The 24,287-nt window shown below is 39.5% G+C and overlaps 1 protein-coding gene across 1 annotated transcript; it reads left to right on the forward strand.

The window, feature by feature from the left end:
- The first annotated feature begins 1,950 nt into the window (after positions 1–1,950).
- Positions 1,951–22,799, forward strand: LOC139916507 (olfactomedin-4-like). The gene is made up of 7 exons (XM_078283125.1): positions 1,951–2,038; positions 2,897–3,019; positions 9,075–9,293; positions 11,997–12,159; positions 12,269–12,496; positions 20,831–20,999; positions 21,794–22,799. Exons 1-7 carry the CDS (start codon positions 1,985–1,987, stop codon positions 22,227–22,229), a joined length of 1,392 nt encoding a protein of 463 aa, XP_078139251.1. The 5' UTR covers positions 1,951–1,984; the 3' UTR covers positions 22,230–22,799.
- The last annotated feature ends 1,488 nt before the right edge of the window (positions 22,800–24,287 follow it).

Below are 24,287 nucleotides of genomic sequence, written 5' to 3' on the forward strand. Positions count from 1 at the left end.
TGAGTCTTTGAGTTGAGTATATAACCACTAATCCCTTAAAATAGCCTTACATTTACATTAATTTACATTAATTCACCCCTTAATTCATACAAAACCCCCTTAAAATTAGGGAGTGATTAATTGAGGAGACAGGAGGGAGACAGGAACTTTCCATTAATAAGTCATTAATAACCCTGTGAACCATGTACAAAAGGTGTAAAAATCCCATAACTACTAGTGCCTCCATGAATCAACCCATGAATAAATCTCTTAAAAACTCATTATTTTAAAGCTATGTTATTTTTAATGGATAATTCATGTTTATGTAATGGAGAAATTAAGGACATTTCAGGGATAAAATGAAGGGGTTTGGTTTGGTTTCTGTAAACGGTGAATGAGTTCTAATTTTGACAATAGTGAACTCTGCTGTTCATATCCCTCCACTGGCTCCCAGTTGCTGCCCGCATCAAGTTCAAGTTCAGCAACCAAAACGGCTCCCACCTTCCTGAACTCCCTCATTCAGGTCTACGCTCCCTCCCGCTCACTACGCTCTGCCAAGGAGCGGCGCCTGGTGCTGCCACCACAAGTCTCTATCTCCCTAAGTCTCTATCCAGACTCTTCTTCTGTGGTTCCTCGGTGGTGGAACGAGTTACCAAACTCCATTCGATCCGCAGAGTCCCTCTCGATCTTTAAGAAAAGGCTAAAGACCCAGCTCTTTAGCAAACACCTTCTCACCTGATGGACTGTGTATTGCTAAAAAAAAAAAAAAAATTCTTTATCTGCCTCTATGCACTCTATGCACTGCCTCTATGCACCTATGTCCTGTCGGACTAGAACTTAGCTTTATGGCACTTACTCTCGTTGTTCTCTCCTGACTAGATCCTTGCTTATGTGTAAAATCTCATGTGTACGTCGCTTTGGATAAAAGCGTCTGCCAAATGGGAAATTGTAAATTGTAATTTGAACGTATGTAAACCATGGAGTAGTAAAGACAGATGTATATTTGTGAGATGAATAATTGTACCTATTAAACCAATATTTGTTTGTAGCAATTTGTGATGCTTTGTGGGAAATGTGTTCGACTGTCAAACCCAAGAATTGAGGAGTTTTGACCACTGTTATCAATTAGCACCTGTACATTATTGTTTACATGAGGTTTAGAACAAAAGAAGATACATTTGTTTTCTTAATATTAAGAGAGAGTTTGTTGACTTTAAGCCATTTTGACAGCTTGTCTAGCTCTTCATTTACAGCCGTTGTTATAATGCATACATTCCTAAAAAAACACACTGGTGTCATCAGCAAATAGTGTCTGCAGCGTTTGGCAAATCATTCATGTATACAAGATATATAAGCGGTAAAAGACCCTAACTTACATCACATTGATACTATCAATTTCTATCATTTTCTACAATGATTTCTACTAGCCTAAAAATGTGAATAAACTCTATTCCTGCAAATAAAAAGCTGGGTTAAAAACAAGTTTAGCTTGGTTTATCCTCCACTGCATACCCGATTGTTTTCCTTATGCTACATTTTACAGCATATCTCCTCCTTTTTACACTACAACTTTACTCTTTATCTGACACTTGCAGTACATAAAATTGGTGCACTTTCAAACTTTAAATGAAGTCGGTGCATAGACAACAGACAAGGATATATCAAAGAAATGTTTCACTTTTGATGTGTGAGTCACCGTTTGTCCAGTTTCCTCTTTGTACATTTGGAGATGCCCCCATTATGCTTGATCAGCAACCCACAGAGAGATGATAACCACAAGGAAGAAGGGAACCCAAGTGATTGTGAGTCATGGTCTGGAGGAAACACGACAAATCACACACACACACACACGCACACACACACACACACACACGCACACACACTGCACACATGCACATACAGGGTACAGCCCAGTTCGGAGGTCAGAAGCCGCTGCCACAGACTCAGTGATTTATTCAAACTGTGTTCAGAGAAAGTCTCACTTTGTTCTGCTGTCTGATCCACCATGACTCTGTCTGTGATCGTCCAACTCTGTGCTCTGCTCACCATCAGCCAGCAGGTAAGGACTACAACAACACTACAAAATATGTAAAGTAACGTATAAATAATGTATACTGTATAAAAATATAATACAATATAATATAATATAATATAATATAATATATTATATTAATACTATATGATCAGAATATATCAGATAGAAGAATATATATATTTTTTATATATTATTATTATTATTATTATTATTATTAGATTATTTATATATTATATTATATTAGTTTATTTTTATACAATATACATTATTTAAATGTTATTTTACATATTTTTTTATTTGATAAATGACCATTATTTTATATAGCCTGTTTCAAAAGTAGGTATACATTTTTATATACATTATTAATACTCTATTTTTATTAATACTGTATAATTAAATATGTTTTCCAGGTACACTTTAGGTTAAAACTGACTAAAATTATACACTTTTGTTTTTCATTGTTATTATTATTAAAAACTGCATACCTGCATAATGCATTTTGAAACATCCATTATAGATGATACATAATATACAGTATATATATTTATATATTTTATATAATATGAAATTTAATAGGATACATCAATATCTGTACTTGAGAACCAACATACTTTACATCCTCAATAATGCCATCATTATGTTCTTTCCCATCTCTCCTGCTCTGATTCATTATTAGCTGTGTTGATGTAATAGCCTATAGAAGCTTATTTGTATTATTATTATTAAACTGTATTATCTTTTTGTTTGGGTGAGGTCTCTATAAACTCAGAGTGGGATTATCACCTCATCTGCACACTTATATCTCATTTCTATTTCATTTATTCATGCATTTTGCATAGTGTGCAAAATAAATACATAAATAAAATTCTTCATATTTCCCAGGCTGCGTCCTCGCCCAGCTGTGTGTGTGACCTCACTAGCTCAGAGCAGCCCTTCCCTCATGACAAACTCAGCAGTGTGGAGGACGGTGCAGCCAAGTGTACCGGCAGCATCACCCGGCAGAAGGTAACTACTGCCATTATTCTCTGAACCAGAGTCTGCATTTTTGGTTTGAGGGAAAACCTAAATGCCTAAATGTTAGACATTTTTCCAGTGACATCTGCTGGACACAAGCGACATTGAAACAAAAGAAGAGCAGATTATTTTGGGAGCATCGTATTGTGTGAGTTAATTGTTGCATCTTAATGGAAAAATCCACCCTAAAACACATTAAAGCAATATACTAGGGATATTCCTTGCCAGTCACATAGAAACAAATGAGAAAAAAGTAAAGGCATGAATTCCCCAAAGAAAAACCATGGCACTCCGTCTGCAGGTACAAAAATGTAAAAAGACTTTATTATAATGGCTACATATTAAAAACAGCGACTAACGCGTATCGACCAAGAACTGGCCTTTGTCAGAGTCAAAGTGTACCCACCAACCACTGAGCACCTGTTTTTTGCCGTGTTCTACCTCAGATCCAAGAAGCGCTCCTTCCTCATTCTTTTTTCAACATTAAAGCAATATTCCACTTAATTTTAACAAGAGGGTTATTCAGCACTAAATCTGAGCAATCCAGAAGCTCCTGTGACACAAAGCCAGAGTGTAGTACAAGCTTCTGGGGGCAAGGGATAGAAATCCTGTACAGGAACTGAATATGTTCACAAACATATTGTCACGATCTCAGCCCTAGCCCTTGTGTCCTGTCATTGTCTGCCCCTGTCTGCTCCTGTTGTCCAGTCCATCACTTCCTTTCACTCCCCAGTCCTGCCTTCCTCCTGCCAACCACCAGATGTCCTCGGACTTCCCCTCATCACCTGTTCCCCCCTCCTGCTCCCACACACCTGTAGTCCATCACCTATTAGCCCAGTTACCTTGTTCCCTCTTCTCCTGCCTGCCTCTGCCTATCACCTCCCGGACTCTCCCCTGCCAGCCAGCTGTCCCTCATTTGTAATCTGTCTGTGTGTGTATATCTAGTCTTGTTTCCTTGTAGTCTGTGCCAGTTCGTTGTTCAGTGTTCTGTTGTCACGTGTGTTACCTGACCTTGTGTTTCCTATCTCCTTGCCGTGTCACCACCCAGGTTTGCTTCTGTTTTGCCTTTGTTCTGCCAGCCTGGTTGTGGTTTGTTACTTTTGGTTAGCCTTCAGTTAGTTTTGCCTTTTGGATTTGCCTGCCTTGGTTTTGTATGTTAACCCCAGTTCTCTGAGCCGGTCATTGCGTTTGGGTCCAGCCCCCCTCCTCACATATGTGACACATGTTAAATGTCAGTTTTCAGTCTATTTTCGTGACCTCATTCAAATGAATGGGAAGTAAAAATCTCAACGCTACAGACTCGTCCAGCTGCATCCGATCTTGGTGGTTAGTTTATATTCTGGTTTTAATGGCGGTCAAGTGCCGAATAACCCCCCATGTTAAAACTAAGCAGAATATTGCTTAACACTAAATATAAAATAAATATAATAATAAATGTAAATATATAATACTAAAATTAAATATAAATAATATTAAATATTATTGGTGATGTACCTTGCATTTCTGTGTCAATTTTGTTCAGTGGTGTATTTTTCTTATAGTAATAATTAGTAATAGAAATGAGTCACCATTTAAACAAGTATTTAAATGTAAGACAGCCTAACGCAACTGATAACTTCAATACTAACTACGTGTTAAGGAAGAAATGTCCAAAGGAAAAGTGTGAGAAATATGAATTACAGCATCATGGGGGTACTACATATGAAGACAAAAAACATTGAAAAAACTGTACCGAAATATAAAGCTTATGAGTGATAAAGTCGAGGAATAAATCACTGTAATTCTGATGACAAAGGTCTGCAGCTTGAATCCAAAAATATCGGTTCTAGTTTCTGCCTTTAAAGAGTAAGTAAAGTCCAAACCCAAATCGTGTGTGTGTAGCCCTTAGACTGTAAAAAAAGATTGATGTAGTGAGTGTGGCGTCACCCATAAGTTTCTGAAGGGCTGTTTTGAAGCCAAAAGTTGGGGGTTACGAGCGCCGCCATGTTGACATTTTTTGGAGCCGGCGCCGCCTGCTATTGGCCCGTGATCGGCGACCTGTCGATCACTGGACAGGCGACCTGTAAATCACTGGGAAAACATTTGGAAAATCGCCATATGGACACACATTAGAAGAAGTGAAATTAGCTACTGAGACCATAACCTCTTCGAAACAATTTATTGACTTTATATTTTGAGTGAAAAGTGGGGCTGTGGTCCCATTGACTTGAATGGAGTTGGGCGGGATTTGGAGTCTTTTTGAAGCCGGCTCCAAGCAGACGCTTTCTTTTTTGGCTTTTGGCCGCTGACATCTAATAATAAATAGCATGCTCCTGAAATTGCAATCCGTTATTGGCTAATGTTTGGTACCAGGTTATGTCACCTTCTATTGTGCAGCAAGTGGTGACATCACCTTGCACCAAAGATCAGCCAATAGCAGATGGTCAGTTCAGTACCCTACTGAAAAATGCAAAGAAAGCCAGAGAAAGAAATAAGGACAAATGTGAAGGACAAAAACACTGATAAGGACCATGCGTCACCCCTCTCCACCCCGTCCTCCCCCTCCTCCTCCCTCTCCTCTGATATGTTTCTGGGCCTGACTGAAGGCATGGAGAAGAAACTCAACATGGCTATCAGACACATGACCCCACAGCGTGCTCCAGAGGCTCCCCAGTCCCCACTCCCCAGCTCCCCCCACCTCCCCCTTCAAGCAGGTCGCCAACAGCCTCAGGTCAAAACTAGGAGAATTGGATGAATTGCTAGTGGCTGCTACCAAGCGACACTCCAACTAATCAAACCATCGCCAGGTCACTACCAACTTCTCAGCCATGAGGACTGTGATTTGATACCGTCAGGGTCCCTGCCCCTGTCCTAGTAGCTTGTCTCTTTTAGCAGGCATGGACCCATAGCTAGATCTGCTGGCCCCTTCCACCAGCCAGGAGGGAGGTCTGGTTACACATATACCATCCCAGTCAGGATTACTTTCAGACCGATTATGAGTTATTCAAATCTAGTGGCTGTTAACAGGTCAAAAATGGGTGCTGACCCCCCTGAGACTGTTCATGGTCAAACACACCATAGTTCCTACAGTCACTATAGCACTTTGAGAAATGTACACAGACCATCTGGCGCCGGTCTCAGAAACCTTATCACAATCTCTCACAAGCTGCAATGTTTTTAACACACTAAACTTGGCCTTATTGAATGTCAGGTCTTTAGCAGGCAAGTCACTTTTAATTAATGATTTTATAACAGAATGCCAATTAGATTTTATGTTTTTAACTGAAACTTGGTTAGACCAAAATAATAGTGGAGCTGTTCTTATTGAATCAGCCCCTCCTACTTTTACGAACGCAGTCAGACTAGACAAGAAAGGAGGTGGAGTGGCAGCCCTTTATAATAATGTTTTCCAGTACAGGCAGATATCATTTGGAAAGTTTGCAACCTTTGAATATCTTGCTCTTGTATTGAAATCATCCTCTTGTGTTTTACTTTTAACTTTTTTGATGACTTCACGCAGCTGCTGTCTATCATATGTATTGACTTTGACTGTCTGGCTATCGTTGGTGATTTTAACATTCACATTGATAACACTAAGGACAGTAGTGCCAGAGAACTGTATTATACTCTGGACAATTTTGGACTGATTCAGCATGTGTCAGGGCCCACCCACTGCAAGGGCCACACACTGGACTTAATTATGTCAAAAGGTCTTAATATCTCTAAGGTTGTGGTTACTGATGTTGCTCTCTCTGACCACTACTGTGTTTTCTTTGAGATGACTGTCACTGCTGAGATCCATACCAGGACAGATGTAATATCAAGACGGTATATCAATGAGAACACTAGTACATCATTTATCCAGGCTTTCTCCACGTCACCTGCTCTCACTTTGGCCTCTGTCAGTGATCTTGTGGATCATTTTAATTCGAAAATTACAAATATCATTGATGCCATTGCTCCTGCAAAAGTTAAAGCGATCTCTGGTAAGAGAAAGGCACCATGGAGAAATGCCACATTAGTAAAGCTCCAAAAAACAGAGTGCCAGAAAGCTGAACGCAGGTGGCGAAAAACAAAACTCAGGGTTCATCACGACATTTAGAAAGAAAAACTACAGTTTGGAATTGAAGAGAGCTAGACAATCATTTTTTTCTGACCTCATCAAAAAAAATATTAATAATGCACGTGTCTTATTCTCCACTGTTGATACGCTGACTAACCCCCAAGTGAAAGTAGCCCCTGAACTGTTCTCCACTCAGTCATGTAATGACTTTGCCTCCTTTTTTACTGAAAAGATTCAGAAGATTAGACAAGAAGTCAGCACCTCCATTTCAAGTAAACTTTCTGTCACCTTTTGTATTTACACAAAACAAATCTAGCTAACATGTCACAGTTTAATCCAGTTGATTACAAAACACTAGAAGAAGTTGTGTTGCATCTAAAGTCTTCTACCTGCTGCCTTGATAGTCAACAGTTCCCTTTTATCAGGTGATTTCCCTAAGGCCTTGAAAAGGCCTAACCCTAACTGCAGTTATTAAGCCTCTTCTGAAAAAGAATAAACTTGATGCCTCAATAATTAGTAATTACAGGCCCATATCGAATCTGCCGTTTCTAAGTAAAATAATTGAAAAGGTTGTCTTCCTACAACTTAACAGTTTCCTAACCTCCAACAACACTCTTGATATCTTCCAATCGGGATTCCGGTCCCACTACAGCATTGAGACCACTCTAGTAAAGGTTTTAAATGATATTCGTTTTAATACGGACTGCGGAAAAATCTCAGTTCGAGTTTTATTGGACCTTAGTGCTGCGTTTGATACAGTAGACCATGACATACTGGTAGGCAGACTGGAAAAATGGGTAGGGTTGTCTGGCACAGTCCTAAACTGGTTTAAATCTTACTTACACGACAGAGACTACTTTGTATCTATACATAGCTTTATCAACAGATGACTATAGTCCAATAGACTCACTAAATAAGTGCATTGAACAAATCAATGACTGGATGTGCACAGTTTTCTGCAACTAAATAAAGATAAAACTGAAATAATTGTTTTTGGTGCATAAGAGGAGAGACTTAAAGTCACTGCTCACCTTGAATCCCTCTCACTGGAGACTAAAAACCAGAAGTCAGAAATCTTGGTGTAGTCATGGACTCTGACCTAAACTTCAACAGCCACATCAAGACAATTACAAAATCTGCCTACTATCACCTTTAAAATATTGCAAGAATTAAAGAATTCATGTCCAAGCAGGACCTTGAAAAACTTGTTCATGCATTTATTTTTAGTAGGCTTGACTACTGTAACAGTGTCTTCACAGGTCTCTCTAAAACAGACAACTGCAGCTCATCCAGAATGCTGCTGCCAGGGTTCTAACCAGGACTAAGAACATGGACCACGTCACTCCAGTGCTGAGATGACTGCATTGGCTTCCTGTGTGCCAAAGAATTGAGTTTAAAATTCTGTTGCATGTTTATAAAGCACTTAATGGTTTAGGACCAAAATACATTTCTGATCTCCTTCAATGTTATGAACCCGCCAGACCCCTCAGGTCTTCAGGTACTGGTCTGCTTAATGGTCCCAGGGTCAGAACAAAGCATGGAGAAGCAGCTTTTAGTTTTTATGCTCCTCATGCCTGGAACAAACTTCCAGAAAATCTGAGGTCTGCCTCCACTTTAGAATCTTTTAAATCGGGGCTTAAAACTTTTCTGTTCGCCAGGGCTTTTTAAGAAATCTAGGGCAACACTCATCTGCACTGTCATATTTATTTATTTCTATCTTTTATATTTTCTATTAAATGTGATTTTAATGCACTTTTCACTTTTCTAATCTATGTGTTTTCATCTATGTCTTTATTTTTATTTTATTTATGTAAAGCACTTTGAATTGCCGTTGTGTATGAAATGTGCTATATAAATAAACTTGCCTTGCCTTGCCTTACTTTTCACCATTAGGTGTCAGGCTTCACCACAGATTTGGGTTTGGGATTTAGTTACTCTTTAAGAACCCGTCAGCAGTGATGTAGATGAAATAAATACCTCAGTGTTTTTCTTGTCTCCATGCAGAGTGTAGAGCTGGATAGCCTGTTGCTGGGTCTGCAGCGGCGTTTGCCCCAGCTGGAGACAGACGTGTCTGTGCTGGAGAGGGAGGATGACGGGGAGCTGTACGGAGCCGTCAGCCTGCAGGTGATCGAGAACGAGTTGACGGAGATCCTGCAGCTCATGAACAAGCTCAACAGCACCACGCTGGCACACAGCCGCCTCACCTCTGACACCGCTCAACAGGTGCATTCATATGGCAACCAGCTCCTGCAGCACTGACATGGCTCACAACATAGATACAAGTAAAGCCAAGTTCTGAATTGTGACCCTGCTCAAGAGGGTAGTTTCACATCAAACCTCATTTAGAACCTCATTTTTACATTTTCAATGTTGTGTTTGTTTCAATTCTATGAGGTCTACCCGATATCAAGTTATCATATATGTTTTACGTAATAAATACACAGGTGCAAAATATCTGAATTTTAACTCTCTGTGGCAAAGATCTGATCTTTCATTTCAGTCACAACAGGGAGAAACCAGATGTTTCTTTCATATTTTGAACATAATGAAAAGGTAGTATGTAGTATATTACAACCCGGTCTCACGGCAGTTCATGAAATAGTCACATAATTTAATCTATCGATTCGTGTTCATGGACACGATTTTTCCATTTTTTTCGTGACACTCAGCACGACTTTCAAACTAATGTATTTCAATTGGAAGTATCTTTCGTGCCTGCAGCACGTTTTTTTTTCTGTCAGTCGGGACTCGGGAGCACAGAAGCTGTAACATAACCTTCAATTTTAATGATATCTTTAACATTTCTCAACACAAAAGTGTCCTTGATAACTCAACAATATGATAGGTTAATGTTATGGCCATCCGTTTTAATTATTTCACCTTCGATTCTGAGAAATCAAGTCTTTTTTGTCAGTTTTGGACGATAGCGGAAGGCTACATTAGCCTACCCATGATCCTCAGCGATCGTTACTATGGTGAAGCAAGACGCCAGCTAAAGCCGTAACATAACCTATGATATCTTTAACATTTCTCAACACAAAAACACGAAAGTGTCCTTGATAACTCAACAACACAATAGGACACGACAAAGAAACAAAAAGCTTCATTTTATATATTGGGCCTTCAAAGTGCTCTCTGAAACTAGGCCTGATATGGCTTGTGTCCCTGAAATGAGAAAATTAAAACTTTGTCGTAGAGCTAAACCAAATACATCGTTGGAAAGGTCTCGACCTGGAGAGTAACATATGTCAGTATGAAGATTGTACATGGCTCCTGCTTTGAAATACTGACCTTTGAACCTTGACCTCGGTGCATATTTGAAGGCTTATAGTTCAGCAACAAAAGGGGTTACAGACATGGGACCAACTGTTATAGAGAGCTCTTGACCTCAGCTATCATGTGAGTATAGTCAACAACTGGGGGCGCTGTCAAATATGGGTTAAAATATGGTTAAAATTAATTTTCACCCATTTAACAATTAGATATCTGATTACACAAATGTGTTTACCATCCCCTTAAACTCCTCAGTGTACTCTCAATTCAGTATTTACAACTTCCAACTGTAGGAAAAACGCTAATATTTTTTAAAAACTACAATTCCCTAGAGCCGCGCCACGCAGCTTGATACAAATCGCCACCACAGTTGTAGTTCTTCCGGATTGCAAAGTAGGGTTGTAAGTAGGTTCGTAAAAATATATAGGACCTATCTGCCAAGTTTGGTTGCTGTAGCTCTTACAGGGCTGTTGTGGGTGGACAAACGCGGCAAGTCCACCCACAACAGCCCTTCTGTGAGCCACGTCATCCAACGTGTGTGTGTTTGACTCCTGTTTTGGCTAAAATATCTGAAATAAACCAACATCTTTACTTTTTCTTAACATAGATCATCTAGATGCAGTGTAATTACTAGTTCGGCTGTACTAGATATTTGATATATTCAGTAGATATATCTTTTATATCTTTTTTTCATAGTAACGGTCGCTGAGGATCATGGGTAGGCTAATGTAGCCGCTTCCGCTATCATCCAAAACTGACAAAAAAACTTGATTTCTCAGAATCGAAGGTGAAATAATTTAAACGGATGGCCATAACATTAACCTATCGTGTTGTTGAGTTATCAAGGACACTTTTGTGTTTTTGTGTTGAGAAATGTTAAAGATATCATAGGTTATGTTACGGCTTTAGCTGGCATCTTGCTTCACTATAGTAACGGTTGCTGAGGATCATGGGTAGGCTAATGTAGCCTTCCGCTATCGTCCAAAACTGACAAAAAAACTTGATTTCTCAGAATCGAAGGTGAAATAATTAAAACGGATGGCCATAACATTAACCTATCATATTGTTGAGTTATCAAGGACACTTTTATGTTGAGAAATGTTAAAGATATCATTAAAATTGAAGGTTATGTTACAGCTTCTGTGCTCCCGAGTCCCGACTGACAGAAAAAAAAACGTGCTGCAGGCACGAAAGATACTTCCAATAGAAATACATTAGTTTGAAAGTCGTGCTGAGTGTCACGAAAAAAATGGAAAAATCGTGTCCATGAACACGAATCGATAGATTAAATTACGTGACTATTTCATGAACTGCCGTGAGACCGGGTTGTATATTATGGCCACAGATGTATACAGATGCTGAGATTTCTGGCTTTCAAAACTCTGTTTTGAAACCCACTGGAGTTTGACAAATTCTGCCAATGTTGTTGCAGTACCTACTAATTGCCAGTAGAGGCCAGTGAACTACTACTAGATTTAATGCCTTAGAAATATTTGTGTTTTGAGAATTCTAGAAAATATTCTTTGTTATTCCTGTCCAGTTTCTCTGCTAACTGGCAATTTTGATTGGTGATTAGAATACCCTTAAAATGCCACAAAGTAACAGCATTTCAACAGTAAATATTATACCGTCCGCTGTGCTGCTATCTTTCAGGTACAGGACCTGAAAGTGGAGATGCAGCAGCTGGAAGTCTATGACAGCATGCAGGTGGTGAAGAGCCAGCAGGACAACCAGCGTCTGAAGAGAGACCTGGACCAGTGCAGGAAAGGACATCACCCCACCACCCAGCCCACGCTGGTGGGCTGCCCAGCAAGTGGTACGTCCCAAACCTCCACCTAATGTGCACCCAACATGGTATGTTCCAAACCTTTTCCGAACTTTTTTGTGAGCAAAACCACCGCTGACCTTCCCCCCTCTGTCCTCAGGTATCTGTCCCCACGGTCATTTTCTGAACGTGACTGGACCAAGGGTCTACACAGCAGGAGAGTATCCTGGCTCCTACAAGTATGGATCCTGGGGTCGCGATCCCAAACCTGAGGCGGGAAAGGAGAACTGGTATTGGCTGGTCATGCTCACCTCCAGCAACGTATACAGCAATTATGTACGCCGCTACTCCAGCCTGAGCTCCCTCATCATTGGGGTGAGCGTTCCAGGTAAAGTATAGTTGTGTTTTAGATGTGGTCTGGTGGTTAGTGTCCTGATACTATACTGATAAATGTAAGTATGGAGTTCAATCCCCTTAAATTCATCACAAAGATTTAAAATAGTGGCTTGGTGCTAGTTTTGTGGACTGGATTCCATCTGTTTTCTTGTTCATTTGTTCATTTGTGCATAATGCACAATATCTCAGACACTGCTGATCAGATTTTGACAATGTTTGGGGAAATGATGCATCTCACCACTGCATGCTGACATTTTCAAAATTCAACAAGTCCTCCCCCAAAAAACGACCACATAGGTTGTTTGTTCCTACCCTCTAATACGACCCACAGGAGCGTTTCCTACGTTGGTCTGCGTCCACGTCACGTGACTGTCAAGTTTCTCTCTGCGGCGAAAAAAAAAAAAAGTCTGACATTCCTTTTCTTCTCAGTGGAAAATGCAATATTTTAAGATAGTTTCGGCATTAAAATGCGTTTTGATAACATTTCTAGCGAGAAATGTGCATTTTATTTTCATAATCTTCGTTCAGTGAATGTATATTATGTTTAGTTTGTTAGTTGTTACGAAGATTCATTCAGGCTTTCTATCGTTGCTGTGGTGGTTGCTATGCACGCTGCTATCGCTGAAACCACAGTTGTAGTTCTTCCGGTTTGCAAAGTGGTCGTAAAAAGATATATCTACTGAATATATCAAATATCTAGTACAGCTGAACTAGTAATTACACTGCACCTAGAAGATGTTGGTTTATTTCAGATATTTTAGCCAAAACAGGAGTTGAACACACACACACACACACACACAATATTATAATATTCTCGGTCTTTATTTTTAGGGGTCCAAGCACCGCAGGTGCTGGAACCCTATTGTTTTTTGTAAGGATTATTATTATTCCGCCGTTTCTTCTTCTTCTTCTGCCCTAAAAGTATCTGGATCTCAGAAACTGTAAGAGCTACAGCAACCAAACTTGGCAGATAGGTCCAAAGTCTCAGCCGCTACTCAGGCAACAAAAACCACATCAATTGGTCTCATGGTGGCGCTATAACAAGCAATGTTACGTTTTGCCCTATAACTTCTGAATCATAGGTTGTAGAATCAAAATTGCTACAATTACTGCAAAGCATTTGGAGTTCCATCACTAGTGGGCTCTACAAATGCAAAAAGTTGATATCTCATAATTGACTGAATGGATTTTTATGAAACTTTGTACACGTGCTAGGATCACGTCCAAGTCGACTTATGAAATGTGGTTGTGATTGATGAAAGTGGGCGTGGCTTATTACGCAATAACCAAATTTTCATAGACGTTAAAATTAAACTTCAAAAATGCATAAATAATCAGCCGTATGTCCTAGAGAGTTGAAATTTCAGTCAACTCAAGTGAGATAAATCTTTCGTACACTGGTACCTACCCCCAATTCTGCAGTCACCCCCCTCTGTTTATAGCAAAAACTGACTGTGATCCCACAGCGTTGTCCTCCTAAACAGAAAAAAACTAATTAGTAATTAAAAAAAACCTTAATTAGTAAACAGACAAAAAGTTGTAATGAAAACTGAGCGTATGGTAAATTGCAATGTCTAGCTGCAAATAGTTTGATAAATTAATAATGTGATATGTTCAAGATAGTTTGATCAAAGAAAGTTTGATCTGGACTCTCAAGATCATCTGTAAAGCCATGTTTAATTTGATTAATGGAGTGCACTAATACAGTTAAAATAAAATAATTTCTAATGGTTTCTAATGGTTAATGAATAGGTCTGCAATGCAAAAGATTGTGGGTTCAAATCCCGTGGGTAACACTGTCACCTCACACCACCAAGCTTGTGATTCGGGTTTTCCCTGGTCTTCTCTTTGTGGAGTTTGTAAGTTCACCCTATGTTTGCAGTAGATGGTTATAAATCAGTTAGCAGAGAATAGTATTGCAGGTTATTTTTGACAAAATTATATTCTTTGACATTAGACCAAGAAAGATCTCAAAAATGCATCAGCTTTTCAAGCCATGCGCTCAAAACTAATCATAATGTCTTAAGTTTCTCATTTGTGGACAAATGACCATATTGTGCTTGGACCCCGCCCATTTCTGTGATTGCTGAGTCAGCAATCACACTTATAATATTATCGGTCTTTATTCTTCTTCTTTTTATTCTTCCATACGTTTTTTGGCACCTGACTACTCCTTCATACTTTAAGCTAGAAACTCCATTCAAACTTCAAAATGTGTATTTTGAAGTTTGAAGGACATGTGCGTGTGTATTCAACTTTTTGATAAATTTTATAGTTTTTGCAATATTCGCGATTAAATGGCAATTTTTTGCCCCATTCACGTAAGGCCTTTGTACACCAAGTCCGTATTTTTCGTATGCGTTTTTTTAATCCGTCATCCGATAAAAATCGTTACGCACAGAAACCTTGCACACTGAGTCCGATGCGTTTTATTATTCTATTCGTTGTGAAAATTCGCAATACGAGACAAAATGGAGTCGTCAAGCAGTGAGGATGATTTTGTGGTCCTCTCACTTCTTGAAAGTAGAAGAAAAAGAAAATATTGGGTCCATCCGATCCTGAGAAGGCGTCAAGAGCAAGGAGAGTTTCACCTGCTGATAAAGGAGCTGCGGGATTATCCCAATCGTTTCCAGGTCTATTTCAGGATGTCAGTGGTCCAGTTTGATACGCTGCTAGCAATACTGGAACCACACATTAAAAAGAAGACCACCAATTTCCGCGATCCAATTGATCCTGAACAGCGGCTGGCAGTATGTCTAAGGTAGGGACACACACACACACACACACACACACACACACACTTCATGAGTTGGCAATCCAAATTGTGCCGTCGGAAAAGTGCGCGCTAGGTGATCAGCCTTTCGACTGGATCCGCAGATATTCAGGGCACAGCCTCAAAACGCTGCAACTTACAGACAAGATCACGGTCAATAGTTGTCCTGTGATCAGTCTGTTTATCACACTTTTCTGCCAGAGCTGATAGTATCAGTGTTTCGAGGCTGTGCGGAGATCCCAGTAGATCCAGTCGTGCGTAATGGCTGAGCTGCCTCATTGCCTAGATCGTGCATGCACAGTGTTTACACCTTCTTGAGATTCCTTTAAATTGTTCCATCAATTTATTAAGCTTGTTGCAAACATACACACACCAGAGTTATTATAGTTTTGTATTTTTCATTAGTTTTTATTTTTATTTCGTTTTTAATTTTTGTTTTCAATTCAGTTTAGTTTCAGTTAGTTTCCAGAGTTTGCTTGTTTCAGTTTAGTTTTTATTGTTTACAAATGTTTAGTTTTAGTTTAGTTTTTATTAGTTTCAGTATTAGTTTTAGTTTTTTTGGGGGGGTATTTGTCAGGGGCAAGATTTAAGAAGTTCAGAATAGGTAGGCTATTACAATACAAACACAACACTTTGTGAAGGCAATTGACTCACAGTCATGTAGACATCCCAGTCTCAATAAACAGCACCAATGCCTCCTCATGCTTGTTGTTGACAAATTTGACCAAATTGACAAAGAGTAAAACTAAAGACATTTTCTGTATATTTTTATTTTATTTTAGCCTAGTTAGTTTTGTAAGTACACAATATCGTTTCAGTTAGTTTTCGTTTTTTTTATTTTTTTATTTCAGTTAACTAAAATGTTTTTTCACACCTAGTTTTAGTTTTTAGTTTTAGTTAACTATAATAACCTTGACACACACACCCATGTTTGTTCGTTCATCAATTCATTTGCTATAACAATCTTTGTATGATTTTAGATATCTCAGCACTGGGGACTCATTTACCACCATCGCCAGCAATTTCAGGTTGGGCATCAGCACCGTGGGGAAGATTGTGAGGGAGACCTGTGACCAAATCTGGCTGCAACTCAAGGAAAAATACATGCCAGCTCCAACAGAGGAGATCTGGAAGTACACAGCAAGGAGGTTCAATGAGAGATGGAACTTCCCTAATTGCCTTGGAGCTCTGGATGGGAAGCATGTCAGAATTGAGGCCCCTGCAAACACAGGTTCCCTTTTTTTTAATTATAAAGGCATATTTGCAGATTCTGCGCTGGGACGGGCCCTCCAGCGTGGAACACTGGAGCCCCATTGGAGCTCCCATCTGCACCTGAATTGGGGAAGGTCAATCATGTTATCGTGGCAGACGAGGCCTTTCCCATGAAGCCATACCTTCTCCGACCCTACCCTGGAAAGTGTCTTGAAGAGGACAAGCGCATCTTCAACCTCCACCTGTCAAGAGCGCGTCGCATATCAGAAAATGCGTTCGGCATTCTGACCCAATGTTTCAGGGTTTATAAAAGGCCAATGGAGGTGAACCCTGACCTGGCAGACAGCATCGTCAAAGCAACCTGCATATTATGCAACTACCTGCGCCACAAAGTAGAGGGATAAGCCGGCCAGGAGGACAGCTTTGACGATGCTGACGGCAACGCGTGTCTACAGGAGATCCAGAGGCCAAGGGGCAACCGTGCATCTGCAGAGGCTCTGCGCATTCGAGACACATTTAAGCAATATTTTGTCTCACCTGCTGGCCAACTACCATGGCAGTACGACCGTGTGCGCCGTGGACTCAAGAGAGATTAGAGAGAGATACAGCAATGCAACCGTAGAAGAACCAGATGGAAGATGTTAGATATTTTAAATTTGTTTGAATGTTGTTCATAGGTTCAATACTGTATAGTTGGATACATTGGCTGTTATTATTAAACAACACTGAACCAAATATTGTTATACACTCAGTTTACACATTATTATTAGCCTACTATTGCTATTATTGTTATATTTTGTAAATACAACACAGAACCAATACATACATATACATATAAAGTAAAAGAACAAAAGACCAATGAACTTGTTCCCTGTTTATTTTGCATTCATAAATACAAAAGAACCTGTTGCTCAGAAGAGCAGAACCTGAACCAATGCAAAAAGAGTGAAAAAGTGCTATATTAAAAATTAATCAATAATAATAAATTGTTAAACTGACAAATAATAAATTAGTAATAATAATTTTATTGAAATTTGGCAACCTAACATTTAAATGGTTGTGAAAAAATTATTCAAACATTGTAACATGTAAAAAAACAAACAAAGATAAATCACTGACATAAAATACAATTCAGAATTGATTTTTACTTATTGATTTTACTTTTAAAATCACAAAGTACAGTAGGTTGGATCCTGGGAAAACTGCTGATAGAAGACCCCCCCCAAAGGCAGCATCATGAACCAATTCCTGCATCTTGATTTTTACAAAGGATAGTTTCTCTGGGGTGAGTCTCCTCATGCTGGGGGCCAAGCTGGAGAGAAAGGTGGACACCTCATCTGTCTGCAGCTCCTGCGAGGCCTGACGCTGCTGTCGCTCTCTCTCTCGCTCCTTCTCTCTCATTTCCTCCCTTGCTTCTCTCCACTGGAGGTACCTCTCTAGGCTGTCGCCACTCTCTGCCCACGTCTTTTTTTTGGCACCGCGGCTACCTGAAGGGGCTGAGCTGTCCTCCCTCTCTGTCTCCACACTGTCGCTCTCCCTCTCTGTCTGTGTGCTGTCCTCATCCTCTATTTCATCCTCCTCCTCGTCATCATCATCCACCTGAATATTACTATCTGACCTGTTGAAAGTAGGCTATCTGAGTTATGAAATGATACTGTGCGGCTATTAAATTGCACTCTGCTATAAGCATCATCATTGCTGTTGTGCATTTTTGGATAGGCTAACCTTCTCCTTGTCGTGGAAGATTTCAAGAAGGACATTGCTTCCATGTATTTCCACTTCTTTTTCTTGCTGGCCCCCTGTCCACTTCTGCCCTGTTCCTCTCTCTTGTTGCGGACGTATGTCCCGCAGGTTACGCCACATTTTCTTCACTGCTTCAACTAACGTTACACAAAGCAAGGCAAATTAATAACTTAGCTATCGTTTAGCTGCCTAGAGCACAATCACTACTGTCTAATCTTTCATACATCCTTTGTTTTGCGATCAGTAATTTACCTACCATCCCCAATTCCAAGCTGTTCTGCAATCACCTGCCACAATCTGTCTTTAAATTCCGCATCTCTGTATTCTTTACTTTGTTTTTCATAAAGTGCTTTGTGCTGGGAGACGTGAAGTGAATCAGCCTGTCAGATGCCATTTTGGATGATGAATAACAACAGTACGGTGGCTCTGAGTGGTCAAACAACTCTCTAAAGGCTTTTGACGGATGCAAAAAAAAGGTCGTATTTATTTTTAAACATGCGACAATTTCGGACGAAAAATACGGACTTGGTGTGCAAAGACCTTTACATGGGATTTTGCCTAAAAGTAGCTGCAGCTCAGAAACTATAAGAGCTACAGTTCCCAAACTTGGCAGATAGGTTCAAAGTCTCCCCTTCTACTCAAGTGTAAATAATTACACCAGCTGACCTCATGGTGGCACTATAACAGCCCTCTTTACATTTTGGTCCATAACTTCTGAACTGTAGGTTGTAGAATCAAAACCCTTTCGTAACCCTTTCCCTGAATTCCCTGGGTCATTATGCATCTACCCATATAGGCCATGGCCATTTCGGTCTGACCATTTTTATTTTTTTTTAAAAACGTTTTTTTGCTACTCCTACAAATTTTGTCCAATCTTCACCATATTTGATACACCACATATATAGACACACACACACAAACACAAACACACATATGCACATAGCCACACGGACACGCCCACACACACATGTGCCTACACACATCACATATGCTAGGTATTTTTTATTATGGGCTGTCACACGCAACATTTTGCACTCTCGGCAATCACACGCATTTTCTCCAGAAAATGCACCTTTCTAGTTCTTTTACTTCTTCCGTACAGTTTTTTGGCACCTAACTACTCCTTCATACTTTAAGCTAGAAACTCCATTCAAACTTCAAAATGTTCAGCTTTTTTTGGACATTATCAGATGTATTCAACTTTTTGATATCTATTATACTTTTTACAATATTTTAATGGACGGAATGTTCAAACTCAGCACTTTTTGAACTCTAACTACTCTTTCATACTTTTAGCTAGAAATTTCATTCAAACTTCAAGGACATTAGGACATTATTACATGTATTCCACTTTTTTATATCTTTTATACTTTTTGAACTATTCAACTTTTTAGTACCTGTTTTTACAATGTAAGTCTATGGGAGGACTGTTCAAACCATGTCCTGTTTGCACTCTAACTACTCTTTCATACTTTCTACTACAAACTTTATACAAACTTTAAACGGGTCACCACTTTTAGTACTTTATTACTTTTATTCAGCTTTTTGATACCTTTCGTACTTTTTGAGAAATTGCAGTTTAAGTTTTATGCTTTTTTCCAACCTTTATAATGGGAGCCTATGGAGCTACGCTAGAGTGGGTGATGTCATAACTCACTCTAGCCACTGTAGCAGACTGTACAGGCTGTGATTTTTACTAAATTCACACATTTTTAAACTGTGACAGTTCACACAACTTTAGCACTACATACACATAATATACATCAAAAGCTTCAGCTACTTCTGCTCTCACTCGCAGTATGAATATATAAGCGATATGATGTATAGTTTTTGAGATATCGACGTTTGTCCTACACTAGCGCTCCACTCTCTTTCACAGTAGTTTCTGCTGCACTGCTGCTCTATAACACAGGCAGCTGTTCTGCTTTTTTCACTCTTCTCCATTTCAACATGTCTTTTACATATTTTCATACCTTTTTCCTCATAGTATTATTACATTTTAGAACATTTCTAACATTATTACTTGTCACTTTCTTACTTTCAGTTTTTTTCTACTGAATATATACCTACCCTATTCATACTCCTTCTACCTTTCAGCTTTTACACAATAGCCTTCCTACTAACTATCTCTCCTGATGCCCTGGAGGCATGCCCAAGTTGGTCTTTAGTGTTTTTGGTAGTGTAAGAAGTAATCTTGTTCAGGTAAAGAAAAGTAACTCCATTCCGGATGTTCTATGCGGCCAGTGTAAATAGCTGACGGTGACCAATCAGAGCCAAACAACAACGACAACCCAGGAGATACGGTAGTGCCGTACAGTAAGGATAAATTCTAGCTGCCACTGCTAGTTAGTTGTTGGAAGTTTTTTATTGAAAAATTCAGCAAGCTGCACAAGTAAAAACAGACCCGTTACTCACATGTGCACGCATACATCAAGCAAGGAGTTATTGTAGAGCACCCTACCTCCTAGCGGCTAACCTGGGTAGTATTGGGCACACAAATTCACCACTGATTTGTTTTTTATTGAAACACATATATTACTAACCTGTCTGTTCTTCTTCTTCTTCTTCTTCTTCTTCTTCTTCTTCCTCTTCTGCTAGGCAATGTTCAGATCCACTCCTCCAACCCAACCACCAACACCATCCAGGGGCCAAGTGCTGTTCTCTATGGAGAGGCCTTGTACTACGGCTGTTATAACCGAGATGCTGTCTGCAGATTCAACCTCACCACCAAATCTGTTACCTCCGTACAATTGCCTAAAGGCACCAGGTTCAGTTTTTTCGTTTTGTGTTTGTTTTTTTCAGCTGAGTGTTTTTTTTTCTTCTGTTTATTGAAATAGAGTTTTGCTGATATTAGATAGAACCCTTGTTTTTCCAAAAAAGTAATGAAGCTTTAAACTTTTGGATGCATGCAAACTTTAGACATTTTCAAAGTGAGAAAATGATAAATAGTTGTGCCATGAAAAGATAGGATTAAACTTTAATGATCCGTATGGGGAAATTCTCTTCGCAGCAATTTGCAGCAAATAATTATAACAAGATACAGCACAAAATAATAGATTCAATGAGAACAGAGTAAATGGCGAGTACTAAACATAACACAACCGACAATCCCAGCATTTCAAGAAATGCATATTAAGTGGAATGCATATTAAATGGAAATGCATGAATGAACGTATAACAAGTTATGAAATATGGCATTACGAGAGTGTGCAAATAACAGCTGTAGAGCATCCTGAAACAAAGAAAAATGAAGAAATGTATATGGAAATAGACTAAAAAATGAAATATTTGCAGTACAAAATAAGCGAGATATTATTAAAAAATACTGAGAAATATGTAATATATGGAAATGAGACAGACTTTGGGAAATAAACAAATCTGGGAATTTAATGCTTATATACATTATGTGTAAAATGTGCATTGTATTCACAGGTTTAATAACAGGTTTACAGAAGGTACCGAAAGTCTCTAGGTGTTCAAGCAAAAACACATGCTGAATTTACAAATGTTTTAGTTTAAAGGAAACTCTCCCTCACTATAGCTCTCTCTTTCCTTTTGCAGGTTTAACTCCAAAGGTAACTTCTGCCACCTCGATGAATGCTACCCATTCACAGACCTGGACCTGGCAACCGACGAGTCGGGTGTGTGGGTGATCTACACCACCACCCAGGACTTCGGCAACCTGGTGGTGTCCCGGGTGGAAGAGGGCGAGACGCCGACGATCAACCAAACCTGGCACACCTCGCTCTACAAGCAGGCGGTGACCAACACCTTCATGGCCTGCGGCGTGCTCTACGCCACGCGCTACGTCAGTAAAGACGCAGAGGAGATCTTCTATTCCTTTGACACCTCGACAGGCGTGGAGAGGTTTGACGTCGGCATACAGATTCAGAAGGTGTCCGGCAACATATATTCCCTCAACTATAGTCCCCCGGACCAGATGCTACACGCCTACAGCGAGTCCCACATGGTCTCCTACAAGGTGGTGTTTGGGTGATTGGATTGGTGCTTTCAACACCGATACACTGTAGCAGTTTTCTGTACTTATCCGCTTGTGTGATTTCCAAAATAAATGTATTAGCATTTCCAGCAAGCATTCATCAGATGGCAAGGTGCAGGATGTGGCTAAGTTCAATCAAACGAGCACAAAATCTTCACAATATGATATTATGGCATGGTAAAAATTCATCATCAGTAAGCAAGCCTGAGGAAGCAACAAGTTGCTTAAGCTTATTTTTGCAAATGTTATAAGAAAAATAAAGATGTGAGTAAATTGGCAACAAAGTCTAACAGTGTGCGGTTGGATAATTTCTTTATATGGTAAAAATTCATATTTAACTGTTTTGAATTGATATCAGAAAGATATTTAGTTCCTGATTTCAGCAAACGATGCATACGGACATTGTTTCAACTTTCATTTTGGTGATATATTTACACTAGTTTTCAAAGTATGTGTAAAATCTATTCAACGTCTAAATGCTTGCTGGGTTGTTTCTTTGCTTAGTATCAGCGATTGTACTGTAGTTTTTGAGTCTCAGAAAGAAGAAATAAAGGAAATATGGTTTTGTCACAAGACTATGCTCTATTGTGTGGAGAGTACAAAGTTGTCTTACATTCAAAACAGGTGACTTTCTGATGTGATTGTCCAGGACAAATGTTGAAAATGATCAGACATCTCACCCTTAAAATTCTGACATAAAGTCTTTATTTCTTATTCATTACTTGTTCAGTACATGGACAGAGACAGCTTACTTTGTATATGTATTTATATATCATATATTGAAACTTTACAGTACACATCTGAATGACGACAAAGCAGGTAAGAGTCCTTCTACCTTTTGTGAATAGAAACAAGCTCATAGGGAAGACTCCCACAATATCAAACAATCCAAACAAGAAAAAAAAAGAACAACTTATTGCTCAATACAAATCAATCATAATGGCAGTAATAAGAAGAATTATAGTAGTAATACACATGAACCAATATCATTATACCAAGATGAGGCTACACCCTATTGTTGCCTATAAAAAAGAGAAACTCCAGGGGAATAGGAACAGAAAGATGTTGGAAGTTCTTCTCACAATACAATAGTGTTGGAGTGCTCTGTTTTGGGTAACCTGCTCTATAAATACAAAGTATCTACAAGTGCAAGGAGGACCAAGGTCTATAAATTGTCGTTTTGAAGCAGAACCAAACTGATCCTGTGCCAGCCTAGGAGCCGTTTACTTTCACGAATCGCTACTCAACTTAATAATTTATAGACCTTGAGGAGGACTGGGAAGGATCTGGGTTCTCTTGGAGGGGTTGGGGGTCAAAGGTTCAATGGTTTGAATGTGCAAACCCCAGAGAGGGGGTTCTGAGGAGATGGGGGCATAGGGTTGACAATACTGTACAGCACTTCAAAGGGACAAAATACATTCAGGAGCCCCCCAGGCAGTACGGGAAGGAGTCTTGTAGGAGGAAAACCAAAGTCTAGGTGGCAAAAATAGCCAATGTGAAGAGCCTAGAAAAACCACTGCGCTTAAGGGTGATCGTATACTAACTCGGCTACATGCAAACTAGTTGGCGTTCGGTGTTCGTGAAATTCATTGATGAGGTTCTAGTAGGAGTGATTGAGGTGTTTGTTCTGACTTTGTCCAATACCCTCTCATACTCTCTACTTGGGTCTTTTACTTCCCACATCTTTCCCCTGCTCTCAGAATTCTGTTACACCTATTGGATATCTCTCCGTCTCAAACAAATGCACATTTGATCCCATTACTAAAGTGAACATTCATTCATTCAACTGATTTGTTAATTCTCTCCCTGGTCAGAATCTCTCTCTGTTTTGGTAACATTCCTCCTGCTCTTTGCTTTGCATGAAAACACTAGTAACCCATCAATCCTTAGCTCGTCTATCAGTCCCTCTCTAGGGCCCCCTAGTGCTCAGGAACACAACTAACACTACCGACATTAAAAAAAGTGACTTCAGCTGATAGCCCTTTAGGGTGCGGCTGGGTTTGCCTGTGAGGGGCGGGGCACCTTGTGTGTTTTTTTTTAGGGGAGGGGTTATAT

Source organism: Centroberyx gerrardi, chromosome 4 (genome assembly GCF_048128805.1).
Source record: "Centroberyx gerrardi isolate f3 chromosome 4, fCenGer3.hap1.cur.20231027, whole genome shotgun sequence".
Taxonomy (NCBI): domain Eukaryota; kingdom Metazoa; phylum Chordata; class Actinopteri; order Beryciformes; family Berycidae; genus Centroberyx; species Centroberyx gerrardi.

What these genes read in the sequence shown, in the direction of transcription:
- LOC139916507 (XM_078283125.1), top strand. Translation starts at nt 1,985, where the DNA reads ATGACTCTGTCTGTGATCGTCCAACTCTGTGCTCTGCTCACCATCAGC. An exon ending in GCAGCATCACCCGGCAGAAG is followed by an intron (nt 3,020 to 9,074) that starts GTAACTACTGCC and finishes GTCTCCATGCAG; the next exon opens with AGTGTAGAGCTGGATAGCCT. An exon ending in CATTGGGGTGAGCGTTCCAG is followed by an intron (nt 12,497 to 20,830) that starts GTAAAGTATAGT and finishes CTCTTCTGCTAG; the next exon opens with GCAATGTTCAGATCCACTCC.